A 24,737-nucleotide genomic window follows, 5' to 3' on the forward strand; every position below is an offset into this window, starting at 1 on the left:
AATATAATGAGACACCTGACAACAACGGTATTTTTGGACATCAGAGACTACTTTTAAAACTTGCAAAATGGCAAAAGATGAAGTTTGCTCCTACCACTTTTTCAAAAAAGGAATGTTTTGTTTAATTTCAAATAAATATTGCTTATAGTGGTTGTTAGGAGCTGAATTCTGCATTGGCGTAGTTCATATTTGATATTCTAAGCAAGATGTTGGTTTTAGAATTTTACCTTTGTGAACAGATGGATTAGGTTAAAACTTTAAATTTTTGTACACCCTCCTTCAATGTCTAGTTCCTGGTATTAGTTCACCTTTAGCTTTGCTTCTGCACAATAAAAGAAGGCATCAAAATACATATTCACATGAAATCAACTTTGAATTCCTTTTGGGAGACCGGTAGCAATTTGTCTCCAGATTATGCTTCTTACTGCTGACTAAAATTTTATATAAATGCCGGGAAACTGTTTCTAAATTTACTCCTCCTTTCTCATTAGTGTGCAGCATCACAATCTTTTCAATTAATTTTCCATTAATTCATTGTCAAAAGCCTGTACATGGATATCCAAGAAAGGATTTCTACGCTGTCTTTTCCTGTTTCCCTTATAGATTTCAACAAGCAGTATAAACTGTGTGACTCTGTGAAACTGTGTCTCACTCGCATATACTCCTTGCCGACCTGCATTGGTCCTCGGTTTCTCATTCTTGTGTTTAAATACCTTTGCGCTCTTGCCATAGCATATCTCTGTAACCTCTTCTAGGTCTACACACCCAAGTACTGTGCACCTCTTGACTGACGATGTGCATTTTGTTTCCCATCCCAGCCCTCTGGTATTGACCCAAAATTGATGGCTGTGCATTGAACCATCCACGCTCTGGAATTCCCTCAACCACTCCATATTTTAAAACACATCTCTTTGACAAAACGTTTGGTTTCTCATTTTAATATAACTCTTTGAACAGTATTCTTCCAAGGCTTTGCCGGTGGATTTGATGGTGGGTTTCGGGGAAAATATAGCGGGATGTCCAGATTTCGGTTTAACGCCGGCATGAATTTACAGCGGGATCTCCCATTGTTGACCACCATAGTGGATCAGAAAAAGTGGCAAAAGTCGGCGTTAACCTCATTTACATCCCAGTAATGGATATAGATGAAGGCTCTCCAAGATGTCGATGGGAAAACACGGCAGCATGAAGCGGATTCGGAACAATGTGACAAGCAGATGTCGGGATTCATCTGAACAATGCCTGGAGTTCAGGATAGAGGCTGCCTGTGACCCTGGAACATCACAGCAGTGGGTTGGGGTTCATCTGCAAGTGGACATTCCAGATTAGGTCTCCTGGATAGGGTCCATCTTCTAGCCTCAGAATGTTCTCAGGATGCCTATCTTCTTTCTTCAATAGTGGGTCAGTGTTGTTGGTCAATGGACTATATGCCACCCAGGCATACCGTACCCTACCTCTCAATATGGTGCAAAACACATGGGTGCATGATTAATAAGGTCGGGGCCGGACGATATGGTATATTTCCCCTCCAGCCTCCCAGCGGGAAACACTCCATGTTCCCACCCCCGTCATGGCACTTTGTCTCAACATGGGAAAATTCAGTCTTTTGATTCAGTGTCCATTTTGTCCAATTACATTTCTATGAAACGCCATGGGCCTTTTCAAAACGAAAGGGGCTATATAGAGGCAAGCAAGTGTTTGTACATCAAAATTAAGTTGTAAATCTAATTGTGAACATGCTCGGCGGAATTCTCCCAATCCTCCACCAGCATGTTCAATGTCGGGCATGGGGGAAGAATATGGCAGATGCCCAGCAATCGGTTTCATGCCGGTATGAATTTACAGCTGGACCACTGGTGCCCATAGTGGTGGGTCAGAAAACCTGCCAGAGGCCGGCATGAACCTTATTTTCATCCCGTTATTGGATGCAGAAGGACTGACGCCCACCGCACATTTTCCACAGTGCAGTTGGGAAAACACGCCAACGTGAAACACATTTGGAGCATCGTAGCGTGTAGATGTCAGGATTCATCTGAACAATACCTGGAACTGTCTCTGGAGTTCAGGATAGTGGATGCCCACGACCCTGGGACACCACAGCAGTTGGTGAACCTTCCAGATTCCTTGCCTTGAAAATTGTCCATCTTCCAGCCACTATGCTCCCAGAAATCAATCTTCGTTCTCCAATCTCCAGTGCTCCTGGAGATCTGTCTTCATTTTCAGGCGGCCCACCTTCCTTCTCCAATAGTGGGTCAGTGATGTTGGACATCTTTTCAATATGGCACCCAGACTTGACGGCGGACTACGCGTCACCCAGGCCTGTCACTGAATACTGTGTTAAACATCCAGGTGCATAATAAATGAGTTCGGGGCCAGAGGATTTTGCGTGCTTTCCCACCAGCCTCCGCAGTGGGAAACGCTCCATGTTCCTGACCTCGCCACGGGTCTTGGTGTCAAATTGGGAGAATTCCACCCTCTTAACTTTTGCTACACTGCTCCCTAGTTTCTTGGTGCAAAGCCTGCCTGTGCTGGAAATGGGAGAATGTTGTCTCAATGCACTTTGAGGTAACTACTCCAAATTTACATTTAAGTTACAAAGGTGCAGTACCTGGATGATGAACAAGTCACTGTAAATGTTGCAGCGCATGATACAGCAATTTATCCTGATATGTAAAACTGTTTTCTATGTTGTCATAATCATGAGTGCTAAAAATAGCATGACAAAATCTTTATTTGGACAGAGATTATATTTCCCAACATAAGGTAGATTTAATGTATTCTACAATATTATATGTCTGAGTACTGTTTTTCCTCTAAAATCATTATCATACTGTCATGACACTCCTAATTGGCTTCAAAGTGATGGATTTCAGCACTGTTGTGGAGGGAAAATTCTGGCAGAATTTAACTGCATTTACACTTCACGTTGAGGAACCTCCACGCTTTGATAGAAGTCCATTTTCCTGCCTGACTGATCTTCCACCCCATTTTGAAGAGCATTCGCAACACTGAATGTATCTCAGTGCCCATCAATCAAATTACAATATCATTGTTCAGCTCATAGTTTGAGACAAAGCAGTTTCTGAGTCTCATTTTTCTATATCCTGTATTATATTATTTTCAATTTTTCTCTCTTACTTGATAAGGTTTTATTTTATAAGTATGTTTATTGAGATTTTACATTTTATAACAAAGTAACACAACAAAGTTACAAAATAATACAGCACCCAAAGCAAGGCAGGGGAAAAAACAGAAACTGCTTAACCCACATGAATGTGGGAACCGATGAATGTCATCACAATTGGCTTTCTACCATAATTAAAGAAAACATAAATAATTAAAGAGATAGAGAGAGAAATAGAATAAGATCACTAGAACATGACAAAATGGCACAGCCCCACAACCATCATGGAAGATCAGAGGAAATGGGTATGCACCAACATGCATCCCCTCCACTCCATGAGCGGCAATAGCATCAGGAACCCAACACAGCCTTCTCTTTCCAGATTTCAGATCACCTGCACCCATATAGGAGCAAGGAATGGATTTGTCATACCCACCCTTGCAAAAACAAAACAAAATGGACGGAACTCCAGATCTACAGGGAGTTACAGACATTCTACATAATGCAACAAAACCCCAAACCCAGGCCCAAGGCAGAACCACGTTTATAGCGAAAGGAGGGGAAGAGGGGACTGGCAACAGTAACACCATTTTCAGACTCTGGTCAAGCCCACAGGGCCTCCCAAAGTAGAAAAGGAGGAAAGTAGAGCAAAGAAAAGAGACCTACCTGGGCTATCCCACCAGATGATAACACTTACCAGTGAAGAAGAGAACAGGCTGCTCAATTAACATAAGGATGGCCCACTCCCCCAGGGGGAACCACAGGCCATCCCCCAAGGCACATAACTCATCCCATCCCCCAGCCCCTGTGTACCAGAGAGACAGGAAAACATTGGGCGGGATTCTCCGACCCCCCGCCGGGTCGAAGAATCGCCGGGGGCGGCGTCAATCCTGCCCCTGCCGTATCCCGAATTCTCCACCACCAGAGATTCGGCGGGGATGGGAATCGCTCCGCGCCGGCTGCCCCACCCCCCCGGCGATTCTCCGGCCCGCAATGGGCCGAAGTCCCGCCGCTGTCAACCCTCTCCCGCCGGCGTAGATCAAACCACCTACCTTACCGGCGGAAGCAGGCGGCGCGGGCAGGCTCCGGGGTCCTGGGGGTATGTGCGGGGCGAACTGGCCCCGGGGGGTGCCCCACGGTGGCCTGGCCCACGATCGGGGCCCACCGATCGACGGGCAGGCCTGTGCCGTGGGGGCATTCTTTTCCTTCCGCCTTCACCATGGTCTTCACCATGGCGGAGGCGGAAGTGACCCCCTCCCCTGCGCATGCGCGGGATGACGTCAGCAGCCACTGGCGCTCCGGCGCATGCGCGGACTTACGCCGGCTGGCAAAGTCCCTTCGGCCCCGACTGGCATGGCGCCAAATGCCGTCCACACCAGCCGGCAGAGCGCAAACCACTCCGGCGCGGGCCTAGCCCCTCAAGGTGAGGGCCTGGCCCCTAAAGGTGCGGAGACTTCTGCACCTTTGGGGCGGCCCGACTCCGGAATGGCTCACGCCACTCCATCACGCCGGGACCCCCCGCCCCGCTGGGTAGGGGAGAATCCTGGCCATTATTTGAATAAGATGCAGCCTTAATTGGTGTAACTGATGGCTAGCTAGAAACATTGACCCAGGTTTGGTGATATGGTACATCTCATGGCGAGTAGCATGAATAGAATTTTTTTTCTGATCTTTCAGATCATATTTTTATTCTGCAATTGTCTATAAATGTGCAGATATTTGGAACCTCGAACATCAGATCCAATGGTCTGTTTCCTTAACCAATGCAACTTAAGGCTGGAGAACTAAACCAAGTGAATTATGAAGAAAGAAATAGGATGAATTAGAGTCAAATTAGATACGGATAGAGAAATGGAGGGAGAAAAAGGAAAATTAGATTAAGAGAGAGAGCGAGAAATAAAACATAAAAAGAAAATTAACGTTTTTAAAATTTTCGGAAAAATCCACCTGCAGGAGAGGGACACCATCATCCCTTTCTGTATCTCCAAGGTTGAGTAGAATGTCAGAACCTGAAATCAAGTCATCATCAAAGTCCTTACAACATGAAATGCCAGCTGCAGCAAGATTCCTTTGTATTTACATCACAAATCCTGCAATGTCTTGATATTCATTGGTAGGTTGATGATGTGTTTTTGTTTTGTGAGGTTAATTGTTGAGCAGTGCAAATTGTCCAGCAATTTATATAATTCACAACGAATGGTGTACCTCTTCCTTGCTAGAAATTGCTATTTTCTTTAGCACACTAATAAAAACGGGCGATGTGAGCTCTACATTATTGTCTCAGTAATTTCTGAATCAACACTTCTTAAATTCCAGCCTTTGTGAGCTCTTGCCTCTACACATTTTTATTTTTCCTGAACAAGGTCAGCAATGGAACTGCAAACCTGCATGAATTTTGTTATATTTTTAGTGTTACTGAAAAGCCTGCTGGCGGGTCAGTGAAATGAGTAGTCATAGAGAGAGCTGTCCTGTTGGTTGGGAACATGGAGAGGAGAACAAAGGAACACTGGTCAGTCAGTCAAACACTGAGGTCTGGGAAAGAAAACTGGCCTAGTGAAGCATTCTTGCTTAATAGGAACAGTGTGGTATACTTAATTTTTATTGTTCTCTGTAGCTAGTTGAATAGATTTCATTACATCTATTACTTTGTACATTCCCTTGCTGTCTATAAATTTAGCAGCGTAACAATTTATATCTGGCCTGTCTCACTGAAGTTTTTCCACCTGAACTTGGCAGATTTGGCTAAGGGCACGTATGAAAGATTCAAAATGTAGTTCAGATCACAAAGGTTTCCTATGGTGCACCCTCAAGTTATGATATGTAAGTAGATTTTAGTTGGGTTGTGCATAATCCTGAGTGTAGATATTCAACTGCTTACAGTTGTGACCAGCAGAGATTATCAAAGACAAACTCTTAAAGTTTAACAACAAGGTTCAACCTGATGCCTGTGAATTGAACATTCTGCTCTAGTATAGATCATCATAGTAGTTTTGATTTTGATATCCCTTGTGATATTTCAGGACAGAGGTTGCCTTTTTAAAGTTTCTGTATCATTCTTTAATTTATTGCTTTTCATCATGTTAACCTCAAAGTGCTCACAATCATCAGCTATGTTGTTTCAACTTCATTTGATTTTAACATGATTTCTTATTTTCTACTTATAGCTCACAGGGATTGTGCAGTCCATGGTGGATGGGAAACCAACATTACAGCAAGCCCTTCAGGTGAATAAGATGACATCTTGACACTAGACTTTGTTTTGAACTCTCTTTTACTCTCATTGATGTACCTATAATTTTGGCAGAGTGAGCTTTTTTACAAAAATTAATTCTTTGGACATTGTACTCAATTAAATTTTCTTGTAGCCCTTCTAACGCTACTCATTTCCATACAGTTATCGATTAATGAGCATTTCAAATCAAAAAAGAGAAATTTTGGTGCTTCCATTATATTAAGGTAGGTTAGAATGTGTAGACTAGCCCTTGAGTTTGAGTAAGATTGTAAAACATATCAAATATTGCCATAACTTTAAAGTTTTCAGTTTGTCCACATACATTTATTTCTTAAATCAGGGCCACTTTTTTAGTGAAACTGATGAAATACCAAAATGAACAGACTCAAAAACAGCTTCTTCCCCACTGTCACCAGACTCCTAAATGCCCCTCTTATTCACTGACCTCATTAACACTACACCCTGTATGCTTCATCCGATGCCAATGCTTATGTAGTCACATTGTATATCTTGTGTTGCCCTATTATGTATTTTCTTGAATTTTGTTTAATTCCCTTTTCTTCCCGTGTACTGAATGATCTGTTGAGCTGCTTGCAGAAAAATACTTTTCACTGTACCTCGGTACATGTGACAATAAACAAATCCAATCCAATCCAATCCAAATTGAAGAAAACATAGCAGTGCAATAGAATATAACCTGTGCTACAAAGCCAATCTGTTGGCAATCAACATTTGCAGTTAGCTTTTTTTGCCTGGCTGGAAACATTTAATAATAATAAACTTTATTAGTGTCACAAGTAGGCTTACACTAACTGCAATGAAGTTACTGTGAAAATCCCCTCTAGCGCCTGTTCGGGCACACTGAGGGAGAATTCAGAATGTCCAATTCACCTAACAAGCATATCTTTCAGGACTTGTGGGAGGAAACCGGAGCACCCGGAGGAAACCCACACAGACATGGGGAGAACGTGCAGACTCCGCACAGGCAGTGACCCAAGCTGGGAATTGAACCCAGGTCCCTCGTGCTGTGAAGCAGCAGTGCTAAACACTGTGCTACCATGTCATCTTTAAGTCATGTTCAACGAGTCATGTTCAATATGCAGTATTGGAACACTTATCTCAAAGAATCAATGCCACAGTAATTGCTATGCTAATTTTACCTGCTGCAAGCTTTCAACTATATAAATTGTAACGGGAAGGTAAAGTCACCATAGTCCCAGATGACCATAGGCTGCTCTCCCTTTGAGGGGGAGAGCTGACTGGCGGTGATTTAACCTGAGGATCACCACACCTAAGGTGAGGGGCAAGGCTGAGAAGGCGGGCCTTCATGAACAACTTCAGCCAGTATGGGAATTGAACCCACACTGCTGACCTTGCTCTGCATCACAAACCAGCCGTCTAGCCAAGTGAGCTAAAGTGACTCCCAAAACTGTATATTGTGGGCTGTTCCATGCCTCTTCAACTGGATAGATGGGGCCCATTTTATGGCATCCTTATTTGCCCCCTCAAGCCTGAGAATCACAGATGAGCGTATCTGGCCCATAATTGGTACAGCCATCCATCTCCAAACCTCGTTCGATGACATCAAGCACAATTGTGTTTTGTTCTCTTGTGGAAAAACACACTACTTCAAGATCACCCTACAAAGTGACAGTAATCCCTGGCTTTCTCTCCACTTCCAACTGCCTCCTTAAACTTCTCTGCCTTATTCCTTCCACCTTTTACTTGCAACAACATGTACAGAGAACTTATGGACTTCTTTGTCAATGAAATTCAGAACATCTGTTAAGCTGCCTCTGTTGCATCTGCCCTCCCCATGCCCATCAAGCTAACCCTCCAACCAAGGTTCTCACCAAGGTATATCGTCCTGAACCTACACTTTCCTGTGGTTTCCATTCTAATTCTACTAATGTCCTCTCTAAACTGATATTGTCTACAAGACCCACCTTCTGTTCCCTTGACCATACTACTAAAGTGCTGACCACCCAAATTCTCTTCCTGGCCTCCATGCTGGTTCAAATTGTAAATAGTTCCCTTTCATCAGCTACTGCACCACTTCTTTTCAAAATCACCATTATCACGCCCTCCTAAAAATCCACATTCATCCCCTCTGTTGTGAGCTACTGTTCCAACTCTAACCTTACTTTCCTCTCTAAAGTTATTGTCTGTTTTGTTGCTTCTCAAATCTGTGCCCAACTTTCTCACAACTCCATGTTTCAATCTCTGCAAACAGGTTTCCACCCTTCTCTCAATGCTAATTAAAGTAATAAATTACACCCTTAATGACTATAACCATTGTCACTATATACCCTCCTTGACCTTCAAAACGTCTGTGTAACCTTCGACAAGGTTGATCGTTCAACATCTTTACACAGAGAATGGGATGAATGTGGAACTCGCTGTCAGATAGAGCGGTTGAAGACAATTGCATTGACATATTTCAGGAGAAGTTTGTGCACACATGAGGGAGTAGTGAATGGAGGGTATGAAAGGCAGAATGGGGAGTAGTAATTATAGACATGATGTGGAGATGCCGGCGTTGGACTGGGGTGAGCACAGTAAGAAGTCTTACAACACCAGGTTAAAGTCCAACAGGTTTGTTTCAAACACGAGCTTTCGGAGCACGGCTCCTTTTCACCTGAAAAGGAGCCGTGCTCCGAAAGCTCGTGTTTGAAACAAACCTGTTGGACTTTAACCTGGTGTTGTAAGACTTCTTACAGTAATTATAGAGTGTAAAGAGGTTAGTGTGGTGTAACACAGTAGCTCTTTGGATCAAATGGCTAATTTCTTGTGTTGAAAGAAGCACATTGTGCCTGTGTGCTGGATAAAGTTTCACAACCACATCGGAAATAAGCTTGGTTTTGCTTTATTTGTTTGTTGTTCAACCTTTTTTTGTTCTTTGCAGATGGTTGATGACTGGATGAGAAATGAAGGTTTGCTGAATCCTAAAGTCAATTCCATCTTTGTAACCTGCGGAGATTGGGATTTAAAAACAATGTAAGAAATTAGAATTTACATTGAAATTGACAAGTTAGTATTTTATTATCTTCATTAATGCAACAGGCCTGCTGGTCCTAACAGAATTTATCTATTTGGCATAATGTTTCTGGCAACTTTTATTTCTGTGATGCTTTCTGCAGACAGAAGATGTCTCTCAGTGCTTTAAATTGGGAGAAACAGCACTGAATTCCAAACAGAAGGGAAAACGTTGGGTTCGGGGAATGGAAATGTAATCAAGGTTATGCCAATTGAGGATATTACTTAAAGCAGAATGAGAGGGGGGACGCGGACACCAAGGAGAGAGAGGATTGCAGAGTTGACTGAATGAGCAAGCACTAGTGGTGGACAGGAGAACTAAGGATGTTTAAACAAAAGAAAAAATGTTTTCATTGTGTACAAAGCTTGATGATGAAAGTATCCAACTTCATGCAAGTGAGAACAGAAGTGTTGCTGTTTCTCCTTTTGTAAGTTGATTCAGGAGCTTTTGAAAAATTAGGCCTTGAAATGAAAATCTCCTGTCTTAGTGTTTTTACCAAGAAGAGGTGACCAGCATGTGAAGAGGAAGAAAGTCCTCTTGGTAATGGAGTGGCTGTGGAGTTGAACTGAGATTCTTGACATCCAAATTACAGTTGAGTTGGCAGGCAAGATATGTGCAGAGTCACGATATGCTTGCAGAAGTCAAAGAGGATTATCTTAAAATACATTTGATTACAGTCCAAATTCAGCAGCACCTTCCAAACCTCTGATCTCTACTACCTTGAAGAACAAAAGCAGCAGGTACAATTTCCTGAAAGCCACACACCATCTTGACTTGGGAATATAATGTAATTCCTTCATCATTGCTGGGTCAAAATCACAGAATTTACAGTGCAGAAGGAGGCCATTCGGCCCATCAAATCTGTACGGCCCTTGCAAAGAGCACCTTACTCAAGCCCACACCTCCGCCCCACTCCTCGTAACTCAGAAACTCCACCTAATCTTTTTGGACAATTTAGCATGGCCAACCAATCCACCTAACCTGCACATCTTTGGACTGTGAGAGGAAACCGGAGGACACCAACGCAGACAATGGGAGAACGTGCAGACTCCGCACGGACAGTGACCCAAGCTGGGAATCGACCGTGGGATCATGGAGCTGTGAAGCAACAGTGCTAACTACTATGCTACCGTGCTGCCCAAAATCTTGGTATTTCCTACCCACCAGCAACATGAGTGTCTCTACATAACACAGATTTCAGTGGTTCAAGGAGAAGGCTCACTAACACCTTTTCATCATAGAATTTGCAGAAGGAGGCCATTTAGCCCATCGAGTCTTCATCGGCTCTTGGGAAGAGCACCAAAATTAAGCCCACCCCTCCACCCTATCCCTGTACCCCAGCAATCCCATCTAACCTAAGAGCAATTTACCATGGACAGTCCATCTAACCTGCACATCTTTGGACTGTGGGATGAAACCGGAGCATCCGGAGGAAACCCACGCAAACACGGCGAGAATGTGCAGACTCCGCACAGACAGTGACCCAAGCGGGAATCGTACCTGGGACCCTGGCGCTGTGATGCCATAGTGCTAACCACTATGCTACCGTGCTGGCCGTAATAATCTTTATAGTGTCACAAGTAGACTTACATTAACACCATAATGAAGTTACTGTGATAATCCTCTAGTTGCCACATTCCGGCTCGGACCCTAATTACAATTTTCAGGGATATGGGTGAACTCCATTCATTTATCTTGGCATTGAGCAGTCAGACCATCCATTCTGAAGGGGACTGCTGCTGAGCACTTTGAAAACAGAGCAAAAATGTTTTTGGGTATATTTTTGTGCAGCCATAAGAGGGTAAGAACTAGGAGGAGGAGGAGGCAATTCAGCCCCTTGAGCCAGCTCGCCATTCAATACGATCATAGCTGATCTCCTCTCGGCCTCAACTCCACTTTCCTGCCGTTCTCCATAATCCTTTAACCCATTACTAATTAAAAGTCTGTCTCTTTCTTCCTCAAATTTACCCAATGCCCCCGCCTCCATCACACTCTGGGATAATGAATTTCACAGATTCACGTCCCTTTGAGAAAAGTAATTTCTCCTCATCTCTGTTTTAAATCTGCTACCTCTTATCCCAAAACTATGATCTCTCATTCTAGATTGCTCCACAAGAGGAAGCATCCATCTTACGTCTATTTTGTCAATACCGTTTATCATTTTCTATACCTCAATTTGATCTCCCCTCATTCTTCTAAACTCTAGAGAGTATAGGCCTAAACTGTTCAATCTCTCTTCATATGACAAACCTCTCCTCTCTGGAATCAACCTCATGAACCTCCACTGAACTGCCTCTAATGCAACTACATCTTTCCTCAAATACTGTACACAATACTCCAGGTGCGGTCTCGCCAATGTCTTGTACAGCCGCAGCAACGCTTCCCTACTTTTATACTTTATTCCTTTAGCTATAAAGGCCAAATTTCCATTTGCCTTCTTTATTATATGCTGTTCCTGCATGCTAGGTTTTGTGACTCATTAACAAGAATGCCCAGATCCCTGTGCAACGGAGCACGCTGAAATCTCTGCCCAATTAGATAGCAAGTTGCCTTCCGGTTTTTCCAACCAAAATGCATGACCTCACACTTATCCACATTAAATTCCGTTTGCCACATTTTGGCCCACTCTCCGAATCTATCATTAACCATTTGTAAGGTTCTTATTTCCTCATGGTAACTTTGTCCCACATATTTTTGTGTCAACTGCAAATTTGGCTATAGAACTTTCTATCCGTATATCCAGGCTATTTATATAGATTATAAATAGCTTGCCACAAGTAGGCTTACATTAACACTGTAATGAAGTTACAGTGAAAGCCCTAGTTGCCACATTCCAGCGCCTGTTCAGGTACACAGAAGGAGAAATCAGAATGTCCAAATTACCTAACAGCACGTCTTTCAGGACTTGTGGGAGGAAACTGGAGCACCCGGAGGAAACCCACGCAGACACGGGGAGAACGGGCAGACAGTAACCCAAGCGGGAATCGAGCCGAGAACCCTGGCGCTATGAAGCAACAGTGCTAACCACTGTGCTGCCGTGCCTCCCTTACCCGCATCCGGCCCTTCTCTCTTAGGTGGTCTCCTGGAGGAAGATTTTGTCGGCTCTCAGACTTTTCAGAGACGACCATGGATCTGGGGGGGGGGTTTCTGTCCCCCTCCCAACTCGTGGGGTCAGCCATACCTACCTTGTGGATGTGCCCCTGCACTCTGGAGTTTCCTTTTGCCCAAGAGCCAGCCAAGATGGCCACCATCATTGTGTACGCCATGTGGATGCGTCCCTGCACTCTGGGGTTTCCCTTTGGTTGAAGGCCCTCCAAGATGGCTGTTTGCGGCACCATTGTTTCCAATGTCACCATGTGTGATCTGTCGGAGCCAGCGTTCAACACCCCCCCCCCCCCCCAAACACCTCGACTTTCCCCCGACCCTGTCTGCCACCCCTTTCCCCCACCTCACACACCTCTGCGGGCCCAAGCAGGCATCGACCTGGGACCCTGGCGCTGTGAAGCCATAATACTAACTGCTATGCTACCGGGCTACCCGAAAGACTCCTGAGACTCATAGTCAGAAGGAAGACGAGACAGAGCCACCTGCGCAATTAGTCTCTCTTTCAACAGAGGAAACTAGAGTTTGAGTTCACTTCTAGTGTCGCTGCCTTCCCAGCATATGTTTATGCACAAAATTGACTGCTTCTTCCAGTGCGGTGAAGTAGTACTCCTTACCTTGGTAAGTCACTCAGAACTTGGCGGGACACCGCATCCCACATTGCATGTTGCTCTTGTATTGGGGTGCCTTGACTGTGTTGAATTCCGCCCAGTGCTTGACCAGGTCTGCCTCAATGTCCTGGTATGCACAAATCGAGTGTCCCTCCCACTTACAGGACCGTATGTGCCCTTCCCAATTCAGGATCTCTTCCCAGTCTTGGTACCGGTACAATTTTGCGATGATGGCCCAAGGCTGCTGCCTGGCTTTGAGCTTTGGCTGAAGTGACCTGTATGATCTGCCCACTTTTGGGGGCAAGGGAAGCTATCCCCTCCAACCTGCTTGCGCAGCATCTGGGCCACGTACTCTGTAGGGTTCCTGGCCTGGGTACCCTCCGGCAGGCTCACAATGTGAAAATTTTGATGGTGTGACCGGTTCTCTTGATTTTCAACCTTCCTCTTCAGCGTCCCTTGTGTTGCCACCAACCTTGCCATCTCCGTCTCCAGTGAGGTGATCCGGTCGCTCTGTTCGGTCGCAGCCTTTTCCAGCTCGTTGATCTTCGCCTCCAGTGGATGTAGTCGCCGCTCCGCCTTTTCCAACGCCACTTAAAAGGGGACCAGTGCTTCTGCTATCGGCCTTCACCATCGCCATCATTTCTTATTTGATGGCGTTTCAGTGCAATTGGAGCTCCTGTGTAAGGAGGTCCTTTCATTCGTTTATTGGGGGCAGCCCAGCATATGCCCTGACGACCCATCCCATTCGGTGCTGCTGATTCCTCATCGCTCACGTGTTCGTCATCACCGTAATCTTCCTCTCCAGGCTTTTGCTGATTCTACTGTCTTTTTGGCTCCTCAAATTGATGCCTGGCATGTCTCGTTTGTTGTGATGGTGTTGGAGGAGGGTGTTTTTTTTTCTCTAGGTTTAGTGGCCAATTTATGGGCTAAAAGTTCCTGATGTCAAGTTTCCAGGAGGAGAACCAATTTCACACTCAGCCCACCCCTGTCACCGGAAGTCCTACTGGCACTAAACTTTCAAAAAAAACCTCAATTTAAACATAACTTCCTTTTTTTAAAAAAATTATTTTTGTTGAAAAATTTTGAATTTATACAACGAACCATAATAAAATACCAAAAATAACAATAATAATAGCAATCATAAACATTCGCCCCATCTCCATGAACAACACAGCATATTAACAACAACGCAAATTCACACAATATTAAGTTACATAATAGAACATAGAACATAGAACAGTACAGCACAGAACAGGCCCTTCGGCCCTCAATGTTGTGCCGAGCCATGATCACCCTACTCAAACCCACATATCCACCCTATACCCGTAACCCAACAATTTGACCCTTTCTAATTTTATAAATCCCGCCATGTCACTGATCCAGGTCTTCACACTTGGGGGCCTCGCATCCTTCCACTGCAGCAAGATCCTTCGCCGGGCTACTAGGGACGCAAAGGCCAGGACACCGGCCTCTTTCGCCTCCTGCACTCCCGGCTCTACCGCAACTCCAAAAATCGCAAGTCCCCACCCTGGTTTGACCCTGGATCCAACCACCCTCGACACCGACATAATTTGCTTTTATGTGCGCATTTATAAATACTTAAAAATAGGCCATTTATGTGCAGCATTTTTCTTCTCTTTTCATGCACTGGTAACAGGAAGGACATAGAAATATTTTTAAAAGTGTAGTACTGTTGGACAAACCAATGAACGTAATGAAAGGATGCACAGTAATTTATATTCTTTAGAGCCTCTTGGGTCATTGTGGTGCCCTGCAATATAAATGGGGCAATGAGGGGAACCAAGCCGCTCCAGACATAACTGTAACAAAAGTGATGCACTTCAATTAGATTACTTTAATTCACAGCCACTTTACAATTGCATGTGGTTTTCTGTATAATTCTGTAGCAAGGGTAGAGGAATCAATCGACAGCATTCACTCAGTGCATTTCAATGCATGACTGCTGCAGCATGGATAAGAAAATTGAATTATCAGCTGCTATGTAAAAGAGAGCATGTATTTCAGGAGTGATTTAGAAGTTAAAATGTTAGTAAATAAATTGCCGCAATAAAATATAAATAAATTTAAGAAGAAAAATTACCAAGAAGAAATAATTACAGAAATTCAAGTGGGGAATTAACATAGATTTGCTTTATTATATAATATAGACTTATTAAAGGCCATAGATGCTGCAAAGATTTTTCTGTTAGTCATGTAATTAGTTTTCAATCCCCCTTCGGAAACAAAATAGACATGTAGTTAGCATAATAATTGGCTCTAATTGAGCTTGGTAAATCCTCAGTACTGTTTTGAAACCTTTTATTTATTTTAGAATAAAATTAGCCACCACACAGTTTTTGGAATTACTTTTAAAGCATGTAAAACATGACACTTTTGTCTCCCTGTTTTTTGTTTCTAACATGCATCAATCAAAATATAAAATAAGTATCAATGTTGAAAGTTTGGACAGTGTCAGAATTGAGTGCTCACAGTATGGGTTAGAGACAAAATAAAGTTCTCTCTGGTCCATACTGGGGATGAATTTGGTCTTTAATTGCAGCGCAAAACAGACAATAGTAAATCAACAGCCAGTTTAAACCTTACCGAATTCTTGTTCCCATAAGCTCATGGTGAAGGGGTGATATACTGGCATGGATAAAAGATTGGCTGGCTGACATAAAAACAGAGGGTATTATAATAATAATAATAATAACCTTTATTGTCACAAGTAGGCTTACATTAACACTGCAATGAAGTTACTGTGAAAAGCCCCTAGTCACCACATTCCGGCACATGTTCGACAGAACAAAGGAAAGCAGAAGTTTCATAGCTCGGGGGAGGGGAGCTTTGCCTGTGGTGAGCATGGTGCAAAGGATGATGGGATTACAAATGCAAAGTGACCAATTAGGATATAGGGCAAGGTCAGGAGGTGTATAGAATGACCAATGGGAAGCTTATATGTGAATCTTACTGTGATTTTGAATATATCAGCAGAAGCTTCTTTGTATTCTGTCTCTCTTTATTCTGGGCTCTCAGAAGACAGTGTGTGTGTCCTGAGGTCCTATGGATTGAGTCAGCCTTGCAAGTTGGTTATTATTAAATGATATGGTACCTACAAATCCATCTCAGATTTTATTGAATCTAGACTGACAGCAAATTAACCAGGAATCCACATGTTCGGGTACACAGGGAGAATTCAGAATGTCCAAATGACCTAATAGCACATCTTTCGGGACTGTATTTGCAGAAGCATACATTGTTACACTGTTGAGATTATTATATTTTGTAGGATGAAATGCTACATTCAATTTGTACCTGGAACACTAAACCTATCTTGCTCCTACATCTAGTGCCGTAAAGATGAATATGAATTATCTTTTTTATTCATTTATGGGATTTGGGCTAGGCCAGCATTCATTGTGCATCGCCAAATGCCCTTGATAAGAAATTTCAATATTAGCATTCTGTGCACAAGTTCACCGAGTGCATGCACATGCAAACTTACCAAGAAAAGTCATATTCATAGACTAACCCTATGTGTTTTGTTGTCATTTTCACACCTCTCCATCTCCCAAATCATAAATATAATAATCTTTATTGTCACAAGTAGGCTTACATTAACCCTGCAATGAAGTTACTGTGAAAATCCCCTAGTCACCACATTCCGGCGCTTGTTCAGGTACACTGAGGGAGAATTCAGAATGTCCAAATTACCTAACAGCATGTCTTTCGGGACTTGTGGTAGGAAATCGGAGCAACTGGAGGAAACCCACGCAACCACGGACAGAACGTGCAGCCTGCGCACAGACAGTGGTCCAAGCCAGGAATCATACCTGTGACCCTGGAGCTGTGAAGCAACAGTGCTAACCACTGTGCTACCGTGCGCCCATAAATAAGTCTTTTTCTGGTTGGTAAGATGTAATAAGGGATCAGAGCTGGGACTTCAAGTTTTTGCAGTTTATACAAATGATTTGGATCAAGGGATCAAAGATATGGTTGCTAAATTTGTTGATAGCACAAAGATAAGTAAGATTGTAGGATGTGAAGGGGACACAAATAAGTTATAGTGGGAAATTACCAAGCAAATAGTATATAATGTGGGAAAGTGGGAAATTGTCTATTTCGGCAGAAAAAAATAAATAAACAAGAAGCATTTAATCTAAATGACCAGAGAGTGCAAGGATTTCAGATGCAGGGGGAACTCGGCATTCTTGTACATAAATCCCAAAAGGGTAGTATGCAGGAACAGCAAGTAATTAGAAAGTCTATTAGGGACTTCAGGTGCCGTAATCTAGACGTACACGAGATGGCTCCTGCTAGAGTATTGTACCTTTTGCCCTTTTCTCTTAGTTTCAGGGTTTTTTTTTTTGAAAACCCACATAAATAAGGATCCTATATGTGAAATGCCCAGAAAAGGTAGGAGAATCAGGGAGACAGTAGACGCTCATCGACAGAATCGGGGCCTCTTAGAGCTCACCGGCAGATAAAATGGCCTCTGTGGCTCCAGCCACTCCACTAACAGCCGAGGTACTTACGAGTACCGTGGCGAAATAATTTGATAACCATTGGCGGGTTGTGCTGGAGGACTTCTGTAAATCGATGGACATGGCCTTGGCACCCATCTGAGTGGCCCTGGCGAAGACCAACGAAACCGTGAAAGTCCATGGAGCTACGATAAAAGACATGGAAGTGGGCCTGTTGAGACATAGTGATCAGATTGCCTCATTGGAAGTGGAGACGTGTCTGGTCGCTGTGGCAAATAAGTCGCTGAAGGTCAAGGTAAATGATTTAGAGACTCAGTCGAGGAGGCAAAACGTTCGAATTCTGGGGCTGCCAGAGGAGATGGAAGATCCAACACCCACAGAGTACTTTGCAGAGAAGTTTGGGAAGATGGTAGGAGAGACTGGGTTCACTTCCCCTCCTGAGTTGGATTGATCCAACTGTACGCCTGGCAGAGACCTTGCCCTGAGGATCCATAGCTAGTAATAGTGAAGTTCCGTAGCTTCAAAGAGCAAGAGCACTTTCTGAGATGGGTAAGGGAACATCATGACATCAAATGGGAAGGCCACGCTATCAGGTTTTATCACAACGTGGGAATGAAGCTGCCGACGAAGAGGGCTGTGTTCAACAAAGCCATGGCCATCCTGTACAAAAGTGGAGTCCGATTCGGTGTGCAGTACCCAGCATGGCTGAGAGAGACATTTGAGGGAAAGGACTATTTATTTGATGCACCGGAGAGGTGGACTACTTTGTTAAGAAGCATGGATTAGGTGTGATGTGATTGAGGTTTTTGGGTGTTTTCCGATTGGCATGTTGAATTGTTGCATTGTTGGGGTTCCATGTTCATATTTGCATTTTCCTGTTCTTGTTGGGTTGAATTTTTACAGTTTGTTCATAGATTTGGTATTTTGTTTTATGCGGGATTCTGTTCTGATTATTATGAAAATATATAGTTCCCTGTTGGAGCTCAATGGATCATGGGGTTTTAGTATTTTGTTGTTGTAACCATTTGCCTTGAATGTACTTGGGAGCCTCCTTGCTAACCTAAGTGTTAGCTGATGGGAGCGGTGTGGAAAGATTGACTACAGCTCATTATCATAATTCTTTAGGTAATGAGCTTAAGAGTTCTTGTTTTGTTTAGGTTTGTTCGAAGTAAATTTTAGTTGTCTGTGTTCACCTTGCTTTTGTTTGTATGTGTATTTGGGTGTGGTAGTATCCGAGGGCAAGGGGGGAAGGGGTGTGTGGGTAGTTTGCTGATGGTGGCAACAGATTTTTCTTTATTTAACCATGTGATTTGGTTTGGTGGCAGTCCTGCGTGGGCTTTGGTGCTGTACCTTTTATGTTTCTGTTGGGTATTCCCTCTCTTGGTGGAAATGGCTGATTCCGGATCGAGGGGGATCGGTGAGAGATCCCCAATTTGTTTGATCACCTGGAATGTCGGGGGTTGAATCGCCGAGTGAAAAGGTTGAGAGTATTTAGTTTAGTTTCTTGGGGTTAAGTTAACATGTGCTTTTGCTTGTTCATCTTGCTCTTTTACTGTGTAACTTTGGTTAATTTTGTTGTATGATTTTGTTTATGATGGAAATTGTTAGGAAACATTTTAAAAAATAATACGAAAGCTAATAGAATGCTGGAAGGGAGAAAAATACAACTATTCGGTTATAGTGTGTTTCAATCCCAGAGTTTCAAACAAGGCCTTTATTTTGAGGTATAGCAAGGGCTCCAGTGCTCCAACTAGTAGCACACACCAGAAAGCCCATATTCAAAAATTGAGTACACAGTTATACTTTTGGGTTTGGTTACAATAAATTAGCATATGTCAATCAAAGGTGTACATTTGTTTCAAAATTATCTATGTCCATTCACAACTAATAATTAGGATTACATAATGTGTTGCATATGCATAACAGGTTTAGAGGGGATTTGAGGAAAGATTTTTTCACCCATAGGGTGATGAAAATCTGGAATGCACTGCCTGGGAGAGTAGCTGAAGCAGGAAACCTCGCAATCTTTAAACAGTACTTGGATGTCATCGCATTCAAGGCTATGGATCAAGTGCTCGGAAGTGTGATTCGTGTAGATTAGAGTAGTTGTTTCTGTCGGTGCAGGCTTGGTGGGCCAAAGGACCTCTTCTTTACTGTATTATTCTATTTTATGGATATAATTAATCAATCATATTCTGGGCACATGTACTTAATTATAATATCATCAGCACGTATTTGACTCTACTTATATAATAACTGCTGGACATAATAACTGCTGGGCATCAGTAAGATAAAAATATGCCTGACCAGTGGTGCATCATACTCCCTTTCCACTTTCCCTTGTGTTAGTGGACACACATGACCTGCAGCTGCGTTATGATCAATTTAAGTTTTTGTGTGTGAGCTGAGTGACTACAGCCTCCCTAAAACTAATATAGCAATGATCCTTGAATGGTATCTGTAGACAGCCTGATTTGAAGCAACTGGTTTCTCATCATTGGTTGTCTGTCTTTGAGAATTTAGCAGCTAGCAGCTTGTGTGAATTTTAAATTTTATGACTTTTAACTAATTCAAATGTTATTGTTTGTTGTAAGGGGGATTTAATACAATAGTAGGGCGGTTATGCTTCAGTTTTACAGGGTACCACATTTGGAGTTCTGTATACATTATTTGTAACCTTATTTTAGGAATAATGTAAATGCAATGGAAGCAGTTCAGAGAAGGTTTACCAGACTGATACCTGGAAAGGATGAGGAACGGTTGGAAAGCCTAGGCTTGTATCCGCTAGAATTTAAAAGAGTAAGGCAACTTCCTGTCGGGACTTGACAGGGTGAATTTAGCGAGGGTGTTTCATCTTGTGGTAGAATCTAGAACTAAGGGTCACCTGTTTAAAACTGATACAAAATATTTTAGCTCAGATGATTGTGAGTCTTTGGAACTCTGTTTTTGGAACGGTGGTGTAAGCAGAGCATTTGAATATTTTTCAGGCGGAGGTGGAGAGATTCTTGCATCGCAGTTGGGAGTTAGTGTTTCATTTTCACTGTTAAACATTGTTTAATGGGTAATTATAAGCTATTTTCTTTATGATAAAGTTATTTTAATCCACTTCCGGTGGCGGCTATGAGGGAGTAAGTCGCGCATTTGGTGGCTCTCGCTCCATTCAGACTTTAAGACCTTTTTCCCCGACTTTTTTGAACTTTTGAGCGCTGGGGTGAAAAACAATAGCACTCTAGATCTGAATTCCCACAGAGTTGTATGGATTTAAGGAGCAGAAGGGAGCGAAAACAGGCGAAGAAGAGGCTGAACAAAGGTGGTGTGGAAGCTCAAGTGGGAGGAAAGATAGCCGATGAACAGAGCATGGAAAGGACGGTCGAGACAGCACTGGACAACATGCTGCAGGTCATGAAAGAGAGTTTCGCAGCACTGAAGCGGGATAATTTGGAACCGCTCCAGAAAGCGATGGAGCGACTTGACCAGAGGCTGGATGCTCAGGATAAGAAGGTCCAGGCACTGGAGAAGATAGTAGAAGAGCAGGCGGATTTCCAAACGGTAGCGGACGTGGAAATTAGTAAGTTGAAGGAGCAGCAATCAAGGCTGATGGACAAGCTGGAGGACCTGGAAAACAGGTCTCGCCGGCAGAATCTGAGAATCATTGGGCTCCCAGATGGGGCCGAGGGAGTGGATGCCACGGCATATGTGGCAGACATGCTGCAGAAGCTGGTGGGGGATGATTTCTTCCCGCGTCCGTTGGAGCTGGACAGGGCACACAGAGTGCAGGCGAGGCAGCCGCGAGGGGGGTGGGGTGTGGAGGGGTGCCCAGGCGATGGTGGTCAGGTTCCATAGGTTCATGGACAAGGAGCGGGTTCTACAGTGAGCCAGGAGCACGAAGAGCTGCTCATGGAACAACAGTGTCCTGTGCATCTACCAGGATCTGAGCCAGGAGGTGGCCAGAAGGAGGGCAGCCTATAGACAAATTAAAGAGATCCTGTTTAAAAAGAAGGTCAAGTCCGGGCTACTTTTCCCGGCGCTGCTTTGGGTCACATACCGGGAACAGCAACATTATTTTGACGACCCGGAGGAAGCGATGGACTTCGCTAAGGGGCATGGACTGGTGCCGAACTGAGGACCCGTGGACTCAAGTTAGAGTGTATTAAGGGATGTTTGCATTTGTTTGCAGATTGCCCTTCATGTTAGCGATGTCGTTCGGTATGCTCTTTTACTTAAAATTGGGTGTGTTCTTGTGTTTGTGTTTGCCTGTTTGAAAGTTTTAAAGTTAAAGCCAAAGTTATAGTTAAAGTTTAAGTTGTTGGGGCTGGGGGGCTGTTCGGGTTCTTTTTGCTTTTTTTTTCTGGGAATGTTGGGAGGGGGGTGGGTGGTAGCGCCCACCTCATTACACAGTTTGAATTGCACTATGGTGGGGGCGAGCTTTGTTCTTTGTTTGTTTTCTCTCTGTCTCGGTCCCAGAGCGATTGCTCGAACAGGGTTGATCTGGGGAGGTGGTGTTGATGGGTGGGGGGGTGGGGGGGATTTTGGGGGGGGGGGGAGAGACATGGTGGCGCTGGAGTTGAGAGCCACCAGGCTAGCTGCTTTGAGCTAGTCAACGGGAGCGAGGTGGGGGGTGTGTATACAGTCAGTGTATGGCAGGGGTTAGGTTACAAGGGGTTGTTGCTGGGGGAGGAGCGGGGAAGATGATCTGCTGACGAGGAAGGGAACTGAACCAGGTAACAGGGAAGGGGTCGGGGGTGGGAGCTGCCAAGAGGTGGACCAGGGGAGGCGCGGCACATGGGCAGGGGGTGGGCCCAAGAAGGGGGATGGCTGATCGGCGTAGAGGGGGTGAGCAGGGTGTCCTCCAACTAGGCTGATCACCTGGAATGTTAGAGGATTAAACGGGCCGGTCAAGAGGACACGTGTGTTCGCGCACTTATGGGCTCTGAAGGCGGATGTAATGTTGCTACAGGAGACACATTTGAAAGTGGCGGACCAGATTAGATTACGGAAGGGCTGGGTTTGCCAGGTCTTCCATTCAGGGCTTGACGCTAAGACCAGAAGGGTCGCGATCATGATTAACAATCGGGTAAAATTTGAGGCGGACAGCATAGTTGTGGATGGGGGTGGTAGATTTTTCATGGTCCGGGGCAAGCTTGAGGGGGTGAAGGTGGTCCTAGTGAATGTTTACGCTCCAAATTGGGATGATGTAGATTTCATCAAAAGGCTGCTGGGGAAAATCCCCGACTTGGATTCGCACAAGTTGATTATGGGTGGGGACTTTAATACAGTCCTCAATCCCGACTTGGACCTGTCGTGCTCCAGAACGGGCAGGGTCTCGGCAATGGCAAGAGAACTTTGAGGGTTCATGGAACAAATGGGGGGGGTAGACCCCTGGAGAATCAGCCAGCTGACGGGGAAAGAGTTCTCGTTCTATTCACATGTTCACAAGGTTTATTCTCGTATTGACTTCTTTATTATGAGTAGGGACTTTTTGGAGGGGGTGAAGGATACAGAATACTCGGCGATCACTATTTCGGACCATGCTTCACATTGGGTCGACCTGCAGGTCTGCAAAGAAAGTTACCAGTGCCCACAATGGAGGTTAGAGGTGGGATTGTTGGCAGAGGAGAGGGTGTGTGAGAGAGTGGGGAAATGCATGCAGGACTACCTGCAGGTCAACGATACAGGGGAAGTCTCAGCAGCGGTGTTCTGGGAGGCGCTGAAGGCGGTGGTGAGAGGGGAACTGATCTCAATCCGAGCCAATAGGGACATAACAGATAGGGCAGAGATGGACAGACTGGTGCAGGAGATGATACGGACAGATAGGGAATATGCGGAGTCCTCGAGGGCAGAGCTACTTAGGGAATGACTGAGACTGCAGGCGGAGCTGGGGGCGCTATCCACTGGGAAGGCCGTAGAGCAGCTCAGAAAGGCCAGGGGCGCGGTGTATGAGTATGGGGAGAAAGCCAGCAGAATGCCTGCACAGCAACTTAGGGAGGGAGGCGGCCAGGGAAATAGGGACGGTAGTGGACGGGGCAGGGAACCGGGTGGGAGACCCGGCAGGATTGAACAGGGTATTCAGGGACTATTACAGTAAGCTGTATACCTCAGAACCCCCTATGGGGCTGGAGGGGATGAGGCGCTTCTTAGATGGGCTGACCTTCCCAAAGGTGGGCAGGGGGATTGTAGAGGGGCTGGGGGCCCCGATTAGAGCTGAAGAAGTAATGGGGGGGGGGGCCTGAAGGTCATGCAGTTGGGTAAAGCCCCGGGGCTGAATGGGTATCCAGTGGAGTTCTACAAAAAATTTGCGGGTATACTGGGGCCGGTGCTGGTTAGGGTGTTTAACGAGGCGAGGGACAATGGGGTGCTACCCCCGACGATGTCGCAAGCCACCATCTCGCTGATATTAAAACGGGATAAGGATCCGGAAGTTGTGGATCCTATAGGCCAATCTGCCTGATTAATGTGGACGCTAAACTGCTGGCCAAGATCCTGGCGTCCCGAATCGAAGACTGTGTACCGGATGTGATTGTGGAGGACCAAACGGGGTTAGTTAAGGGCAGGCAGCTGGTAGCCAATCTAGGAAGGTTACTCAATGTGATTATGATGCCCCGGAGGGCAGAGAGGCGGAGGTAGTGGTGGCAGTGGATGCCAAAAAGGCTTTCGACCGGGTGGAGTGGGACTATTTATGGGAGGTGCTGGGACGGTTTGGGTTTGGAGAAGGCTTTGTGGACTGGGTTAAACTGCTATATCAGGCCCCGGAGGCTAGTGTAAGGACGAACAGGACGACATCTGAGTATTTTAGACTATAATGCGGGACAAGACAGGGATGCCCCCTCTCTCCACTGCTGTTTACGTTGGCCATAGAACCGCTGGCAATTGCTCTGAGAGCGGCAAGGGGATGGAAGGGAATGGTCGGGGGGGGGGGGGGATAGAACACAAGGTCTCGCTATACGCGGATGACCTGCTTTTGTATGTGTCAGATCCAGTGGCGGGGTGGACGGGATTCTGGAAATCCTAGGGGAATTTGGCCGGTTTTCGGGCTACAGGTTGAACATGGCAAAAAGCGAGATGTTTGTGGTGCAGGCGAGGGGTCAGGAGAATAGGCTGAGGGAACTACCATTTAGGCTGGTTGGGGAAAGCTTTAGGTATTTAGGGA

The 24,737-nt window shown here is 44.8% G+C and overlaps 1 protein-coding gene across 1 annotated transcript in view; it reads left to right on the forward strand.

Annotated features, from left to right (window-relative positions):
* LOC119964533 (ERI1 exoribonuclease 3-like) overlaps nucleotides 1–24,737 on the forward strand; it is a 498,848-nt gene that overhangs the window by 53,047 nt on the left and 421,064 nt on the right. The window contains exons 4-5 of the mRNA XM_038794156.1: nucleotides 6,289–6,348; nucleotides 9,262–9,353. Coding sequence (XP_038650084.1) covers nucleotides 6,289–6,348; nucleotides 9,262–9,353 — 152 coding nt within the window. The remainder of the gene's footprint in view (nucleotides 1–6,288; nucleotides 6,349–9,261; nucleotides 9,354–24,737) is intronic.

The sequence above is a fragment of the Scyliorhinus canicula genome, chromosome 4, assembly GCF_902713615.1.
Source record: "Scyliorhinus canicula chromosome 4, sScyCan1.1, whole genome shotgun sequence".
Classification (NCBI taxonomy): domain Eukaryota; kingdom Metazoa; phylum Chordata; class Chondrichthyes; order Carcharhiniformes; family Scyliorhinidae; genus Scyliorhinus; species Scyliorhinus canicula.